Genomic DNA, 14,827 nt, shown 5'->3' on the forward strand with positions numbered 1-14,827 from the left:
CCCTTTTCATTACCCTCAAACATATTCTAGCTTTTCACCCTTCACGTCAAAGAAAAATAAAAAAGCTTCTCTTGGAGTTCCCCTTGTGGGGCAGCGGAAATGAATCTGACAAAGGAACCATGAGGTTTCGGGTTCCATCCCTGGCCTCGCCCCGAGAGTTAAGGATCCTGCGTTGCCCTGAGCTGTGGTGTAGGCCGGCAGGTGTAGCTCAGATTCCACCCGTAGCCTCGGAACCTCCATATGCACGGGTGCGGCCCTAAAAAAGACCAAAGACAAAAAAGGAAAACAAAACAAAACAAAACCTTCTCTTGATTCTGATCATTCTTTCCCTATCACCACAAAAACTTTTTTTTTAAAATCGCTCTACAACTTAACCTTTTATTCTGCTTATTCCCAATTCCTACTCACCATCTCACCTTTAATTATATAGCTCCCTAATTAGTCTCCGAGTTCCTGGGTATTTAACATATACATCTTTTACCCCAACCAAGTCTTTAAATTGTATTTCTTTTATATTTAACTTCACAAGTAATACAAGAGTATACTTTAAAAAAAAAAAAAAAAGGTATTATAAATAATGCAAACGTATCCTTCGGCCATGCCCGTGGCTACACCTAGACTTTGCCGAATGAGAGGATGGACGGAGTGGGCCAGAAGGTGCTATTTTCCAATTCGTTCGTGTCAAACAGGAACGAGGGCCCTAAGCCACCGCGAGTTTCACCGCCCGCACGAAGGTCTGTCCCGAGTCCTTGGGGATCCCCGGGTTCCCCGATCGCCTCAGCCTAGTCGGAAGGGCAGAGGTGCTACGAGATTGCCCCCGAGTTCCTGGAGTCTCGCGGGAAGACGCGAGCGAGGCGCACCTCTGACGCACTTCCGGGGCGCCGGAGCCGCGGGGGCCGCGCGCCGGGAAGATGGTGGTCACCAGGTCTGCGCGGCCTCAGGCCGGGCTCCAAGCCACGTCAGCTGAAAGCTCCCAACCGAAGGTAAGAGATCGCACGGCTCCCTCATTTCTCCTCGCTGCCTCGCAGAGCGGTGCTCGGGGGGGGGGGGGCGGCGCAGGGGGCCCGCCAAGCGTGGGGAGGAGCGACCGAAGGGGCCCGAGCTGGCAGCGCGCGTCTGCTGACCGGGCCGGGCGCTGAGCATGGCACTTCATTTTAGGTCTCACTAAGGTCTTGAAGGCAATGCATGGCCTGATTCCATAGAGAGGTTGGGTAACTTGCTTTGGGTAGTTTAGCTCAGTAATACAGCTGTACAGCTCAGGCCTTTTAACCTTACTGCTAGCAGCGTGCCAAGGAGGATTCGTTTAAGCCACCAAGCGTGAGCCTAATTAGTTGGATTGGAGAAGGCACCGTTTTCACGGAAGAAAGCTGGCCGTGCCCCCACAGTACCTCCTTTAGGCGTGGGGAGGGCTGCGGTGACGTCACCTGGTGACTCAGTGACGCTGGTCTTTCGCAGCTTCTGATGCTGCGATGAAGGGAAGGCTACATTAATTCACTTCACTATGAAAAGGTAAGAGCAGCCACCGATTCCATCGATGTGTGTTCCTAAACACATCTTTAATCAGAGTTAAAATCCCCTTTCTTCCCTCTTTCCCTGTATGTGTCGGAATGTAGGTCCACCTAGCATTAGGTGACTTTGAATGGAAAAAATTTTCTCTTTTTCAGTTGTTTTGTTTCCTAAAGTCAGATCCAGGACTTAGGTGATGCTAGAGAGGCAGGGCCTACAAATGCAGAGTCAGATTTAGTATTTAGGTATTGTTTGGGTTTTTTTAGTTGTGCGTGGTGCTGGTGGTTATTACTGTTTGGCATTAATCTTGCTGAGTTTTTTAGTGTCCTCTTGAAATCTGCTTCTGAGGGGAGTGCCTCACTCACTTTGCTCTTGTCCCAGCCCTTCCCAAATTACAGTGTATTTTCACTGGCTTACAGGATTCTGCAAAAAGAATTCAAGCACATCCAAAAGGCAGGAAGGAGTCTCCATCTGATGACCCAAGTACTGCTGAATCACAGACCACTAAGAAACAAAGTCCAGCTCCTTCAGCCAGGAAGAGGAAGAGCAGAACTACAGGCTCATTACCAGAAATGAACAAACCTACTGATGGAGAGATCTCTGAAGCAGAGTCAACTTGTTCTTCTGTGTCCGAGGTCCAGGATCCCATTTTCAGAATAACCAGGAGAAGGCAGATCTTAGTTACAGGCACCCCAGTTTCCAGTGTAAGGAAAAGACCGAAAGTAACTCCAGTAAATGAGTCTCATACTGAGGAAGAAGTCTCTGAAGCAGAATCTCATGCGTCAGGTATTTCTAGAATTGTGCGTCCCACAGTGATAGCTACACAAACCAGAGGAAGCAAGGCTAAGTCCCTAACAGGTCCAAGCCAAGAATCATACATGGAAGCTGTTTCTGATGCTGAGTCATCATGCTCAGAGGTTTCTTCCTTTTCTGGAATTGCAGCGAGGAGGACAACAAGGAGTATGCAGAGGAGATTACAGGCACAAACTGAGGAGAATGATACTATGATTGTAGCAGGAAATGAAAAGCAAGGCGTAGATACACCTGTGAATTCCAAGGATTCAGAAACCAGACGAACTTCTTGTCGTTTACTAGCAAGGTCGCTTTCTCAGATCAATAAGCCGAATCTCTATAATAATGAAATTTATAATGACCTTGATGAGGATCCCTTCTTCGGAAATTCAGGAAAAACATTAATTGCACAAAAACACCCAAGTGTTAATATAAATGAGGAAGAACAGGAAAACGTTTCACCTCTCAAACACATAACAAAGCGGAATTGTGAGAGTTCAGATGAAGAAGCCAAAGAACCAATAGATGAGGGAAAAGAAATTAATGAGAAAGATTCTCAGTTGAATCTTCCTGAACTGCAGGACACCAGCCTTCAGCAGTTAGTTTCTCAAAGGCATTCCACCCCCGAAAATAACAAAACCACATCAGAGCCCTCAAATCTGAACTGTGAGGCTGTAATGAAATCATTAGCTCACACATTTGCAGTTGTGGAAGTGGACAGATGCGATGAAGGAAGAAAGAGCACCATAAAAACAAGCGACTGGACAGAACTTGGTGGCGGTGATGAAGAGTGCACAGTTACAGGTGACAGCCAAGACATGGACGAAGAAAGGGATGTGGATTTTGAGTGTGATGCCAAACTGCGTAATCCTGAACTCAACGCATCTCAGGATAAAGATGATTCGGTTTTATTAGTTCTCAGCAGTGATGAAAGCCAGCAGTCGGAAAGCAGTGAGGATGAAGAGGACACTATCTGTTTTGTTGAAAATAGTGGTCAAAAGGAATCATTAAATGGAGACTCAGAAACTACATCACATGGCAGTGCTTTGTTTGTAATTGACACAACTCCTGGATTGAGTGCTGATAAAAATTTTTACCTGAATGAAGAAGACAAGGCCAGTGAGGTTGTCACTGAGGAAGAAGAGGAGGAGGAGGAAGATGAGGAGGAAGAGGAAGAAAGTGAAGAAGAACCATCAGACCACGACAGAAATAAAGATAATGAGTTTAGTGATGAAGACAACTTACTAAATAGCACAAAATCTAAACTGTAAGTTTTCTTTTTTATTTATTTATTTATTTATTTTTGGTCTTTTTACCTTTTCTAGGGCCGCTCCCATGGCACACGGAGGTTCCCAGGCTAGGGGTCCAATCGGAGCTGCAGCCACCAGCCTACTCCAGAGCCACAGCAACGCTGGATCCGAGCCGTGTCTGCAACCCACACCACAGCTCACGGCAACGCCGGATGGTTAACCCACTGAGCAAGGCCAGGGACTGAACCCGCAACCTCATGGTTCCTAGTCGGATTCGTCAACCACTGCGCCACGACGGGAACTCCAGTTTTCATTTTTAAAAGTAAGTTTTTGATAACATTTCAAGTAGCTAACTTACCATAAAAATATTACAAAGCATGGGAATTGAAAAAATTACTGCTTTGGGTTCTTTATGGAAGAGCTTTTTTATCAAGCCCTTACCTTATGTGGGTGTCTTTGTTAGGCATAGTTTTCCCACCATTGACAGCTGCAAGTGCTTCGCTTGGTGGTATATCAAAAATACTCCGTTAAGATTTCCTTGCGTGATAGTTTAGAGAACATCAAAGGGAAGGAAAATAACTTGGTTTTTTCTACATGTCAATTGTAGAGAAATTGAAAAATAGAGGAAAACTGAGAAAAAAATAATTACCTATGTCCCATCTACCACCCATTGAAAAGCACTGTTTGGGCTGTTTCTTTAGTTTCTTTTTTTCTTTTTCTTTTTTTTTCTTTTTTCCTGTCTTTTAAATGTTTTTCCTAGGCACCTTTGGTGGCAGTGTGTCCACTGTAAATACAGGTATCCTTGGCAAGCAACTAACTATGCAAACAGATGCCCAGTCTTCTTTCTTGATTTTTTTTTTTGTCTTTTTAGGGCCACACCCATGGCATATGGAAACTCCCAGGCTAGGGGTCTAATCGGACCTATACCATAGCCACAGCAACACCAGATTGAAGCTGTGTCTGCAACCTACACTGCAGCTCACAGCAACGCTGGATCCTTAACTCATTGAGTGAGGCCAGAGATCGAACCTGCGTCTTCATGGATGCTAGTCAGGTTCGTTCCCCCTGAGCCACGACGGGAACTCCCCAGTCTTCATTCTAAACTAGGGAAATTGCTGAGGCTAGTCTCCGGTGTACTTAGTTTTTAAAAGCCTCGCCCCTCCCCAGGATAATTATAACGTGCACTCTGGGTTGAAAATCACTGCCAAGGCACTGCAATTGAATGAATTCACTTTCCAACAGAGATCGATTATCCAAGCTTTCAACTGCTCAGTATACAAATAGTGACAGAAGAAAGTGTAAGTCTAAGTGTACTTGCTTATAAAAAGGACTCTCAGTGACAAAAGTAGAAATTCTCATTATCTAAATGCAGGAGCCCAAGCCAACTGATGAAATTTCTGAAATGGTGGATCTGGGATATGACATTTATATTTTTAAAGTTGCAGTCAATGGAAGATAACAGATGCTCATTCTGTTTAAAACTCACTGATTTAGAGGCACTAATAAATGCCCTTAAATTACCCAGAAAACCATTTCAAGTTTGGAGAACTTGGAAGTTCAGAGTAGAAGAACCTGTCTCTCTCATTGGCTTTGGAGATAGAAGTTTATGTACATTTATTAACCAACTACCTATATATGAAGTTGAGCTAAATTGTAAATAGTTTCCTTCTCTTTTTTGTAATTCTTTATAAAATCTGTTAGCATATTTTATGGCCTTAATCCTCTTTTAAGAAAGTCTGGAGAGGAGTTCCTGCTGTGGCTCAGCAGTAATGAACCCAAATAGTATCTGCTAGGATACAGGTTCAATCCCTGGTGTTTAAAAAGACAAAGGAAAGTCTGGGGAATCAATGTGGATGTGCTTCCAAAGGCTTTTGCTGGGGGCGGGGGGGGTGTTTTTAGGGTCTCATGCAAGGCATAGGAAAGCTCCCAGGCTAGGGATGGAATCAGATCTGCAGCTGCTAGCCTACACCATAGCCACAACACTACCAGATCCGAGCCACGTCTGCGACCTATCCCGCAATGCCAGATCCTTAACCCACAGAGTGAGGCCAGGGATCGAACCTGTATCCTCATGGATACTAGTTGGGTTCCTTACCACTGAGCCATTGAGCCATGACAGAAACTCCCCAGAGGCTTTTTAAATTCATTATTCATCCCATATTTTTTTTTTTTTTCTAAATGAAAATACAGTCTCAGTTGTTTCCATTTTGAGCTACTTGATGTTTAAGTGATCATTTCTCTTTCAGTCTGAAGTTGACGAGCAGCAGCATAGACCCTGGTCTAAGTATTAAGCAGTTGGGTGGTTTGTATATTAATTTCAATGCAGACAAGCTACAGTTGAACAAGAGAACCCTAACACAGCTCAAGGAGAAAAAGAAAAATGAGGTAAGTTGTACAAAGCGTCCCATTGGTTTTCACAGAGCTAACCACTCACTTTAAAAAACGATTAGTCCTTAGGAAGAGGCTAGTTTTCCTGTAGTGAAACCACATTAGTCTGCTGTGCTCCTTTTTCCCCTCTTTCCAGAGCAGTCATTTCTTTTTTTATTATAAAGTCCAAGCTGTAAGAGATAGCACTTGAAAACTAAGATAATACAGGCGGGTGTTCCTCCTCTTGCACCCACGTTAGGATCCCAGGGGTTATGTTTTTCCTTTTCCTGCAGTACTTTTAGTTCTTAACTGCGTTGGATTCTGTTGAGAATCTGCAAGCTGTGAGTGCCCACTAACCCCACCAGGAAAAAGAGGTCATGTGCACGTGACCGAAAATTGTACCTACAATTTCAGAAGGAAATTACAGTGCAGGTAACCGCACCCAGACTGTCAGCTCCAGCTGTCACCTGGCTTGGCTTCCTCCCAAGCTAGTGTTTTCTAGCTTGCAGCCTATTCAGGTCTTTAAACCCAGGTGCCATTGTTCCTCCAGATGTGCCGGGGCCCGTGACCTCACCACCTGCCCTTCTCTCCCCTGCCCGAACCAGCTCCTCCTCTTGTGTTCTTTCTCCTGGTTAGTGACACCAAGATCTGTTTCCCTTTTGCAGTCAGTAGCCAAGCTTGGGACCATGCTTCTTATTCTTGCTGCTCTGTTCCCTCCTCTCCGCCCCACTGTCACTGTCTAGTGATGTCTATTTTATTTTTTGTGTAGACTGCTGTAGTGGCCTCCTTACTCTTTATTCTTAAAGCCATCCTCCATGGTCTTGCTAGATTTCTCTTTCTGAAAACACAAATCTGACCGAGATAGTCTCCTGTATAAGTCCTTCAGTGGTTTCTTGGCACCTTTAAGGTGGCTCTGGATGTTCCTGTTGTGGCTCTGCAGTTACGAACCCAGCTAGTATCCATGAGGGCGTGGGTTCAATCCCTGGTCTTGTTCGGTAGGTTAAGAATCCGGCATTGCCGTGAACTGCGATGTAGGCCGCAGAGGTGGCTTGGATCCCAAGTGCCTGTGGCCGTGATGTAGGCTGACCCCTAGCGTGGGAACCTCCATATGTCACAGGTGTGGCTCTGAAAAGCAGAGAAAAAAAAAAAAAAAAAAAAGTGGCTCTGTTGCTCTATCTCAGACCGTACACCTGCTGTGTTCTTACCGTTGGAAACCACCATGGTTTCGTGAAAACACCCTGCTCTCTGCCAGGCCAGTGCAGAGATCATAGGTCATGACCTCTGGAAAGCATCCTTTGACCCTAGTTCTTCCCTGGCACCCCTGCTTCGGCCACACCCAGTATAAATCTAAGGTGGTATTATTGTTTCACTGTCTTTTATCTTTGTGCTCCTGAAACAGGATTTCTCAACCTCAGCAAAACTAATGTTTGGGGCTGAATAATTCTTTGTTATGAGAGGATGTCCTGTGCGTTGTAGGATGTTTAGCAGCATCCGCGGCCATAGATGCCATAGATGCCAGTAGCATCTGTCCCCATCAGTGCCATTCCCTCCTCCCCCACCCCTTCCCGCCAAAATGTCTTCAGATATTGCCAGTTGCTCTCAGTTGAGAATCACTGTCTAAACCCTTGTATAGTACTTGGTACACAACCAGCTCTTAATAATCTGTTAAATAATAAATGCTCTAGTCTTTCTCAGTGATATGAAAGTGATATGCTGTCCTACCCAGCAGCAATCTGAACCTGATTTGGGGATTTCTGAATTGGTAATTTCAAGTGTTATTGACCAAATTAATATTTGCTGTATTCCTGTGGACTATTTTGAGGGCTAAGGAGCAGTCGTTTTTAGTTCTTGTAGTGGAGAAATGACTAATTACCTTGAGGTTCCTTTAGTCCTGTACCCAGTATTAAGACAGTATTTAATCATTCTAGGCAAGTAACAAAAAATGCAGAAGATGTTTAGGAAAAGATTAACAGATTTGACTGCATAAAATTTCTGAATTTATGCAATTAAAAACAACAACAACAAAAACCTTAACAAAGACAGTAAAAGACCACAGGTTAATACCACTAAGATATAAAACATATGTCTACAAATTAATAAGAAAACAACTCTGTGTAAAAATGAAAACTGCCTCCCCCCCAAAAATACAGACATTCCACAGAAGAAGACTTATACATGGCTAATAAATACACAGAAAGATGATCAACAGCAGATGGAAACATGAATGGGGCATCACTGACAAAGCACAAAAAGATAATCCCCCGTGTGGGCTAAGTAAAGGGAAGGGTACTGGTTAACTCTGGGAGTTTAGACTGCTTGGATACAAGGCGATTTAGCAGTACCTGTCAACATTTATTTTTTTATTTTTATTTTTTTGTCTTTTTGCTATTTCTTTGGGCCGCTCCCGCGGCATATGGAGGTTCCCAGGCTAGGGGTCGAATCGGAGCTGTAGCCACCAGCCTATGCCAGAGCCACAGCAACGTGGGATCCGAGCCGCGTCTGCGACCCACACCACAGCTCACGGCAATGCCGGATCGTTAAACCACTGAGCAAGGGCAGGGACCGAACCCGCAACCTCATGGTTCCTAGGAGGATTCGTTAACCACTGCGCCATGATGGGAACTCCCCTGTCAACATTTAAATGACACATTTTGGAATCTGTTTTACAAAAATCATCACAAGTGTGCAGAGATGATGTTTACAGTGTGTAATGGAAAACCGTCTAAGGGAGACAAACTAAATGTCAAAAAGAAAAATTCTGCATAGCAGCTGTTACAAAGAATGAAGTTGATCTTTGACACTGAAAGAGCAGCTGTGATAGGTTGTTGAATTGCAAAAAGCAGATTTGCTGGATGAGAATGATTTTGTAAAAAATAAAAGTTTAATCTAAATCTATATTGCTTTTCTTATCTATTGATGAGACTTATCTAGCTAGTCTCCTCAGATCATAGGAAGCTGTTTTACCAACATCAGAACTTATTAACGCCTAATCAGGTGGGTTTTTTCAGAGAATTCAGCAGCTCTTAGGGCATTGTTCCTATTGTCTTTATTTTGCGGTCTGGGCAGGTGGCTGACAGCAAACCAGTGAAATGCAAGTGAACGCATTAATGGAAATCTGGTGTGTGCAGATTCAGATTAGAAAAAGAAATTTGAGATGAATATTGATTTTATAGATTCCCTAAAATAATCCTTCAGTTTGTTTCCTAAAGCATTTTTATTTTGATAAAATCTATAAACTTGGCAGTAGTATGTCTGTCCATAGAGAAGGTTAATGTATTTGGAGGAGTCTTTGGTGTGGGAGATGTTTCCCTTATAAGGTAAAAATGCCTTACCTTATAAGGCATTTTGACATTTTAAAATTGACATTCTGACATTTTAAAACCAATTTAATATTTTCGTAGCTTCTTCAGAAAGCCGTCATTACTCCTGATTTTGAGAAAAACTACTCTGTCCCACCATATAGAGAATCAAAGTATAAACTTCAGAAAAAACGCAGAGTAAGTACACTGATTCTTCTTATTGGGAATGCTTAAATGTGTTTGACTATGTTCAGCTTATCTAACATGGTTGTGCAATTAAAATGCATATTTTGAAAGAAAATCATCACAGATCTCTTAGAGCCCATAAAATGTGGTTCTCTAAACGTGTTTCATACAGATTTGCACAGAGTGAAAGTGCACTGGGTGCGGCACATAAATACAGCTTGTTTCCCTTCCTTAAAAACAGCGGCAGCAGCCTATCAGGCCACATCCACTCCTTGGCTCGTAGGTGCTGTTCATTGACGGCTCGGAGCTCTATTGCAGGCCGTTGTAGGAAACTGAGTGTAAGCAGCTGAAAACACTAGCCTGTTTCATCTGCCAAATGAGAGCATAGAAACTGTTTCTTTCTTTTACTTTTTAGGGCCATACCTGCGTGGCATATGTAAGTTCCCAGGCCAGGGGCCAAAGTGGAGCCACATCTGCAACCTACACCACAGCCACAGCCACACCAGATCCTTCACCCACTGAGTGAGGCCAGGAATCAAACCTGCATCCTCTTGGATACTAGTCGGATTCATTACCGCTGAGCCATGACAGGAACTCCTGAAACTCTTTTCTGTGGTAAAATATAGGGGGGACTACTTCCATTTCAACTAATAAGCACAGAGAAGTTACTCCGAGAGCTTGGGGGGAGTTGGAGGATGGCGCTCCAGTAACATCTCATCTCTCATATGATGAGAGCAGTGTGGTACATGGTAGACACTCCATGTGTGTTGTACGAATGTACAAAAAATGAAATTAAGCACATAACTTGCTAGGAGTTTTCAAAAGAATAGAAAGGATTTTGAATTTTAGAAATCACAAATTTCTGGGCTGCTGGAGTGAGTAATTTTCTTAGACAACTGGGTGACTGAATAAAAGTGTTGCTGTTTGCAGTAAGCTCCAGATGTAAAAATGTTTTTATGCATTAGACCTTGAGTAGGCTATTTTAGATTATAAAAACTGAAGCTGAGGGTTACTCTCCCAACAAGTCAGCCATTCTAAGATTCAGAATCAGTGTTAAGGAGCCCTCATTTCTGAAAGTCACAGTGCTGTGCCTATCAGAGCAGGGGATCAGAAAAAGCGCTTTTTGTGATTTAATTCATTTTATGAATGATGACGCATACATTCTATAAAGTGACCTTGTTTTTAATTCATGAAACTTTCCTTATATTAGGGAAAATGAGGTATAATGTATGCACTGCTTATTAAAATTAGAATTCTCTAATTGTTTCTGAAATTTGAATTTCAGCAAGAACGGCAAAAGACAGCAGGTGATGGCTGGTTTGGTATGAAAGCTCCAGAACTGACAGATGAACTAAAAAACGATCTCAAAGCCCTGAAGATGAGAGCTAGCATGGACCCCAAAAGGTTTTATAAGAAAAATGATAGAGACGGCTTCCCCAAGTACTTCCAGGTATGAAGCAAAGAGAATAATGGTAGCAGGGTCCGAGGTTTTGGTTGGGAAGCTCTGTAGTGACGTGTTTACTGTAACTGAATGGTGACAGCACCTGCTCAGCCACGTGACAATGGCCAGCACCCAGTTCAGATGGCCACCAGCTTGTGATGGCTTTCCACGTGGAAAGGTGGGGTTCCAGGGGTCGCTCGGTGCCAGGTCAGCCTTCTCGAATGATGGGACCTGTAAGACGGGCGTGCCTTATGTGAATGGTATTCGCCTAAGAGCGGGACTGCTTGCGGGATGGAGCAGGAACACCGGGCTGTTTTTTTTCAAGGTTCTGTGTCTTAAGTTGAAAGGTGGTTTCCAGAGTGTGTGCAGATGAAAGTCCAGGTGCTGGCCGTCTGGGACCTCTCAAGTTCGTTTTCCCTTTGGCGACCTTTCCTGTCACTTCGGGACGACTGTACAGTCCTTGGCCTCCAAGTCTACTCTCCCTTTTGCTTCTTTTGCCGCATTATGGCCAGTCATCTTGTCTTTACAAAATATCATCCATTTATGAGAGAGTCTAGACCCTTTAATGTAGCCCTTCACAGACCCAGACCAGCACACCAGCCCCTTTTTGTCACAGCTGCTTAAGCTTCAGCACTCTCTGCACTCCGTGTTTTCAGTGAGCACAGCCGGGTCTTGGCATTCTGAATTTGCACGTGTTTGGCTCTGCTGTGTTTGCCTGGTGAAATTTTACTCATACATCCAAGCTAAAATGTCATCTTTTGTGAAACCTTCTTTACCTCCGTTAGGTAGAATCGGCCACTTAGTTTTCAGAGCACCTAGAGTGTTTTGTTAAACAAACTATCAGGTTATGCTTTCACTTATACACTGTTTTTAGTTATGTATCTAGAGATTCTGGTCCCCTCACTGGCAGGGACCAGATATTCTTTTTGTTTCCGTAACACTGAGCACAGTGCCTGGCACAGGGTAGACACTAAATTTTACTTGGTTGAATGTATGAACCAATGCAGAATGGTCAGTAAGAAGGTTCCAGCATTTATAGTAACCTAGGAGACCAAATGGGTATGTGGTAGAGTTTATGTGTCACTTTTGTTAAATTGGGAACCTAAAACAAAAGACTTTCTTTTTATCTGTCCCACTTTTCCTCCTCTAGTTACACGATTCATCAAGAATTGACTGTCTAGCACTAAATTATGTAAAGGGAATTTTGGTATAACTATAAACACTAACAAAGAAATGTCATTAGTAAGAGTAAGTGATTGCTTAACTCAAAAAAGGCAGAACTAACTGTAATGTTGGTAAAATGGGAGCTTGTGTTTTCCAGTCCTTTCTATAAACACACTTTGTAAAAGCCGCCCTGAGGCATGAAAGCACCTTGGCCTTCAGGTGTTGCGTGACTCATTTCAATCACTCGTTCACAGATTGGAACCATCGTTGACAACCCAGCTGACTTCTACCACTCGCGAGTCCCCAAGAAGCAAAGGAAGAGGACGATTGTGGAGGAGCTGCTGGCCGACTCTGAGTTCAGAAGGTAAAGGAGTTGGCTTCGCTTTCCTTTAGAAGATGCATGCGCTGGAAGTCTCAGAGAATTTTTAAATGCTTTAGCAGAGTTTCTCCACAGCAGCACTACCACGTTTTTTTGGGTGGACTCCCTTCTTTAGTGGGGGACTGTCTTGTGCATGATGGGATGCTGGCCTCTCCTCACTATGTGCCAGTAGCACCCCTCCTCCACTCATGCCAATCAAAAATGTCTTCAAGCATTTGCAGGGGTCCTCTGTCGGGGCCTAAGCTTTCCCAGCATAGAACTGCTGTTGGAGAGGGAAGCGTGAGAGCATCTGACTGACGAGAGGGGAGTGAGCCCACAGAGGAGACAGGAACGAATAGCTGGGAGGCGTGCAGAGGTCCTAGGAGTCTAGTAGAGGTCGGGGAGGGGGTGTGAAGGGAGTGGTGAGCAAGACGAGTGAGCCCAGAGAGCAACTCGAGAACTGAAAGACCTGTCCGGATTTAGGACCGTGGGTCACAGTAACCTTGGCAGAAGGAGTTTTAGAGGAGCGATGGGGAGGATACCAGATCGGAGAGGACTTGAGTGTAAGCTGAAAATGAAGAAATAGAACTCAAACTGAGGCGTTCCCGTCGTGGCGCAGTGGAAACGAATCCCACGAGGAACCATGAGGTTGCAGGTTTGATCCCTGGCCTCGCTCAGTGGGTTAAGGATCCGGTGTTGCCATGAGCAATGGTGTAGGTTGCAGACATGGCTCAGATCTGGCGTGGCTGTGGCTGTGGCCGGCAGCTGTAGCTCCAGTTGGACCTCTAGCCTGGGAACCTCCATATGCCGCAGGTGCGGCCCTAGAAAAGGCAAAACAAACAAACAAACAAACAAAAAAATTAAACTGGTTGTGAGGAAGACAAGAGAAGCACAGCTCTAGTGGTTGTGGATAGAGTTGGGCTTGGTCTTTGGTTTTGTTGGGGGTTTTTTTTTTTGAGATGGGAGCAATTTGTGTGTAAATGTCCTCGAAGCAGGTGTGTGTGTGATACACAGTTAAAAGCATATTTCATGTAGAAACCTCTGCTGAACTTCCAGAGTGGTTTAATAGCCAAAGTGAAAATACTGTCAAGGCTTTTAAAAGCAATGTAATGTAGAGGCGGGGAAAGTAATTCAAGTGTTACATAAATTATTCAGTGAATCTGGGTAATGGTAAAAATTTCAGAAATAAGCAGTGCTATTTTCTCACTTACTACTCTCCTTGGAATCTCATTCCCACAGTTTTATTAATCTGTATACTGTTGGCTTCCAAGTGTGTATGTCTAGTATAGACCGCTTCTGAGTCCAGACCCACATGACCAGCTGCTGCCTCAGAGCATCTCAGGGCTGCCTCCAGCTCCTCTAGGGCTGCCCAGGAGCAGGGAGCCCCGTGCAGGTCAAGGGAGCCGGGCACACGGGGAGCGCTGCGCAGGAACACGTGCTCTGAGGGAGCAACTCAGGAACTGCAAACCCTCGCCACCCTGTCCTCCCTGTCCGCTCCGCTCCTCTCCTCTCCAGCCTGTCTTTCTCTTCAGCCCACACAGGTGTGGGTACAGGGTGATGGGTACAGTCTTGCTCACCTAAGATTGATCCACACTGTGTAACCTTCCCGATGCCAAGCTCAGAAACCACGGCGCGGGTCCCTAGTAGCTGAAGTTTTCAGCCTCCCTCTACTGTTGCAGGTTTTCCCGTCACTAGACAGCAGGCTCTCTGGGGCAGGTGCTTTGGCTGGTTCGCTGCTCGGTCCCCACTTCCGAGTACGGCTCTGTACATGTGGTGGCACTTAGTGCACATGCGATGGATCGGTGATGAAAATGCAAAACACGGAATGTGAGACAGAGAAGCGCTTCCCTACCAGAAGGCTACATTAACTTCTCATGTCTGGGGTGTGTCATACTTTAGAACTTAAAGGTTTGGTCTTTCCTTTTAGATATAACCGAAGAAAGTACTCAGAGATCATGGCTGAAAAGGCGGCCAATGCAGCAGGAAAGAGGTTTCGAAAGAAGAAGAAATTCCGCAATTAAGATTCACGAAGCAAACCACACAGTTTTACATCTCCCCGTATTTATTTACTACAGGTATTTTGAAAACTAACACCAGCATCACATAAATTAACATGAACTGGCCCTGTTTACATACAGGGAATTGTGTGTGGAAAAAGCTGATGTCTTGAGAAAAGATGGATAATGTGCCCCTTGGAATAAAAACAAGTGTGTCTGCAAGAGGTCCACTCATGTTTAGACACTTTGAGGAGAAAAAAAGGAAAAGGACCTCAATCATTTAACATTCTGTAAAGTTTTCAACAGTTATTTAAAGAAAATTTAAAACATTTTGAAAATACAAAGTTTGTTAACATATTCAAAAAGCTGTTCAATAATACCACTGTAACTATGACCTGGAGGTATGTGTCTTCTCGGGGGAGACGGTAGGTAGGAAGTCCCCTTTGGTGAGCTGAACATTCAAGTCC

At 44.3% G+C, this 14,827-nt stretch overlaps 1 protein-coding gene across 1 annotated transcript; it reads left to right on the top strand.

Annotated features, from left to right (window-relative positions):
- Nucleotides 900–14,589, top strand: DNTTIP2 (deoxynucleotidyltransferase terminal interacting protein 2). The gene is given in 7 exon segments (NM_001243674.1): nt 900–983; nt 1,926–3,565; nt 5,795–5,933; nt 9,317–9,412; nt 10,686–10,850; nt 12,260–12,369; nt 14,291–14,589. Coding segments are annotated over 7 exon segments (2,316 nt in total). The 5' UTR covers nt 900–911; the 3' UTR covers nt 14,385–14,589.

This window comes from Sus scrofa, chromosome 4 (genome assembly GCF_000003025.6).
Source record: "Sus scrofa isolate TJ Tabasco breed Duroc chromosome 4, Sscrofa11.1, whole genome shotgun sequence".
Lineage (NCBI taxonomy): Eukaryota > Metazoa > Chordata > Mammalia > Artiodactyla > Suidae > Sus > Sus scrofa.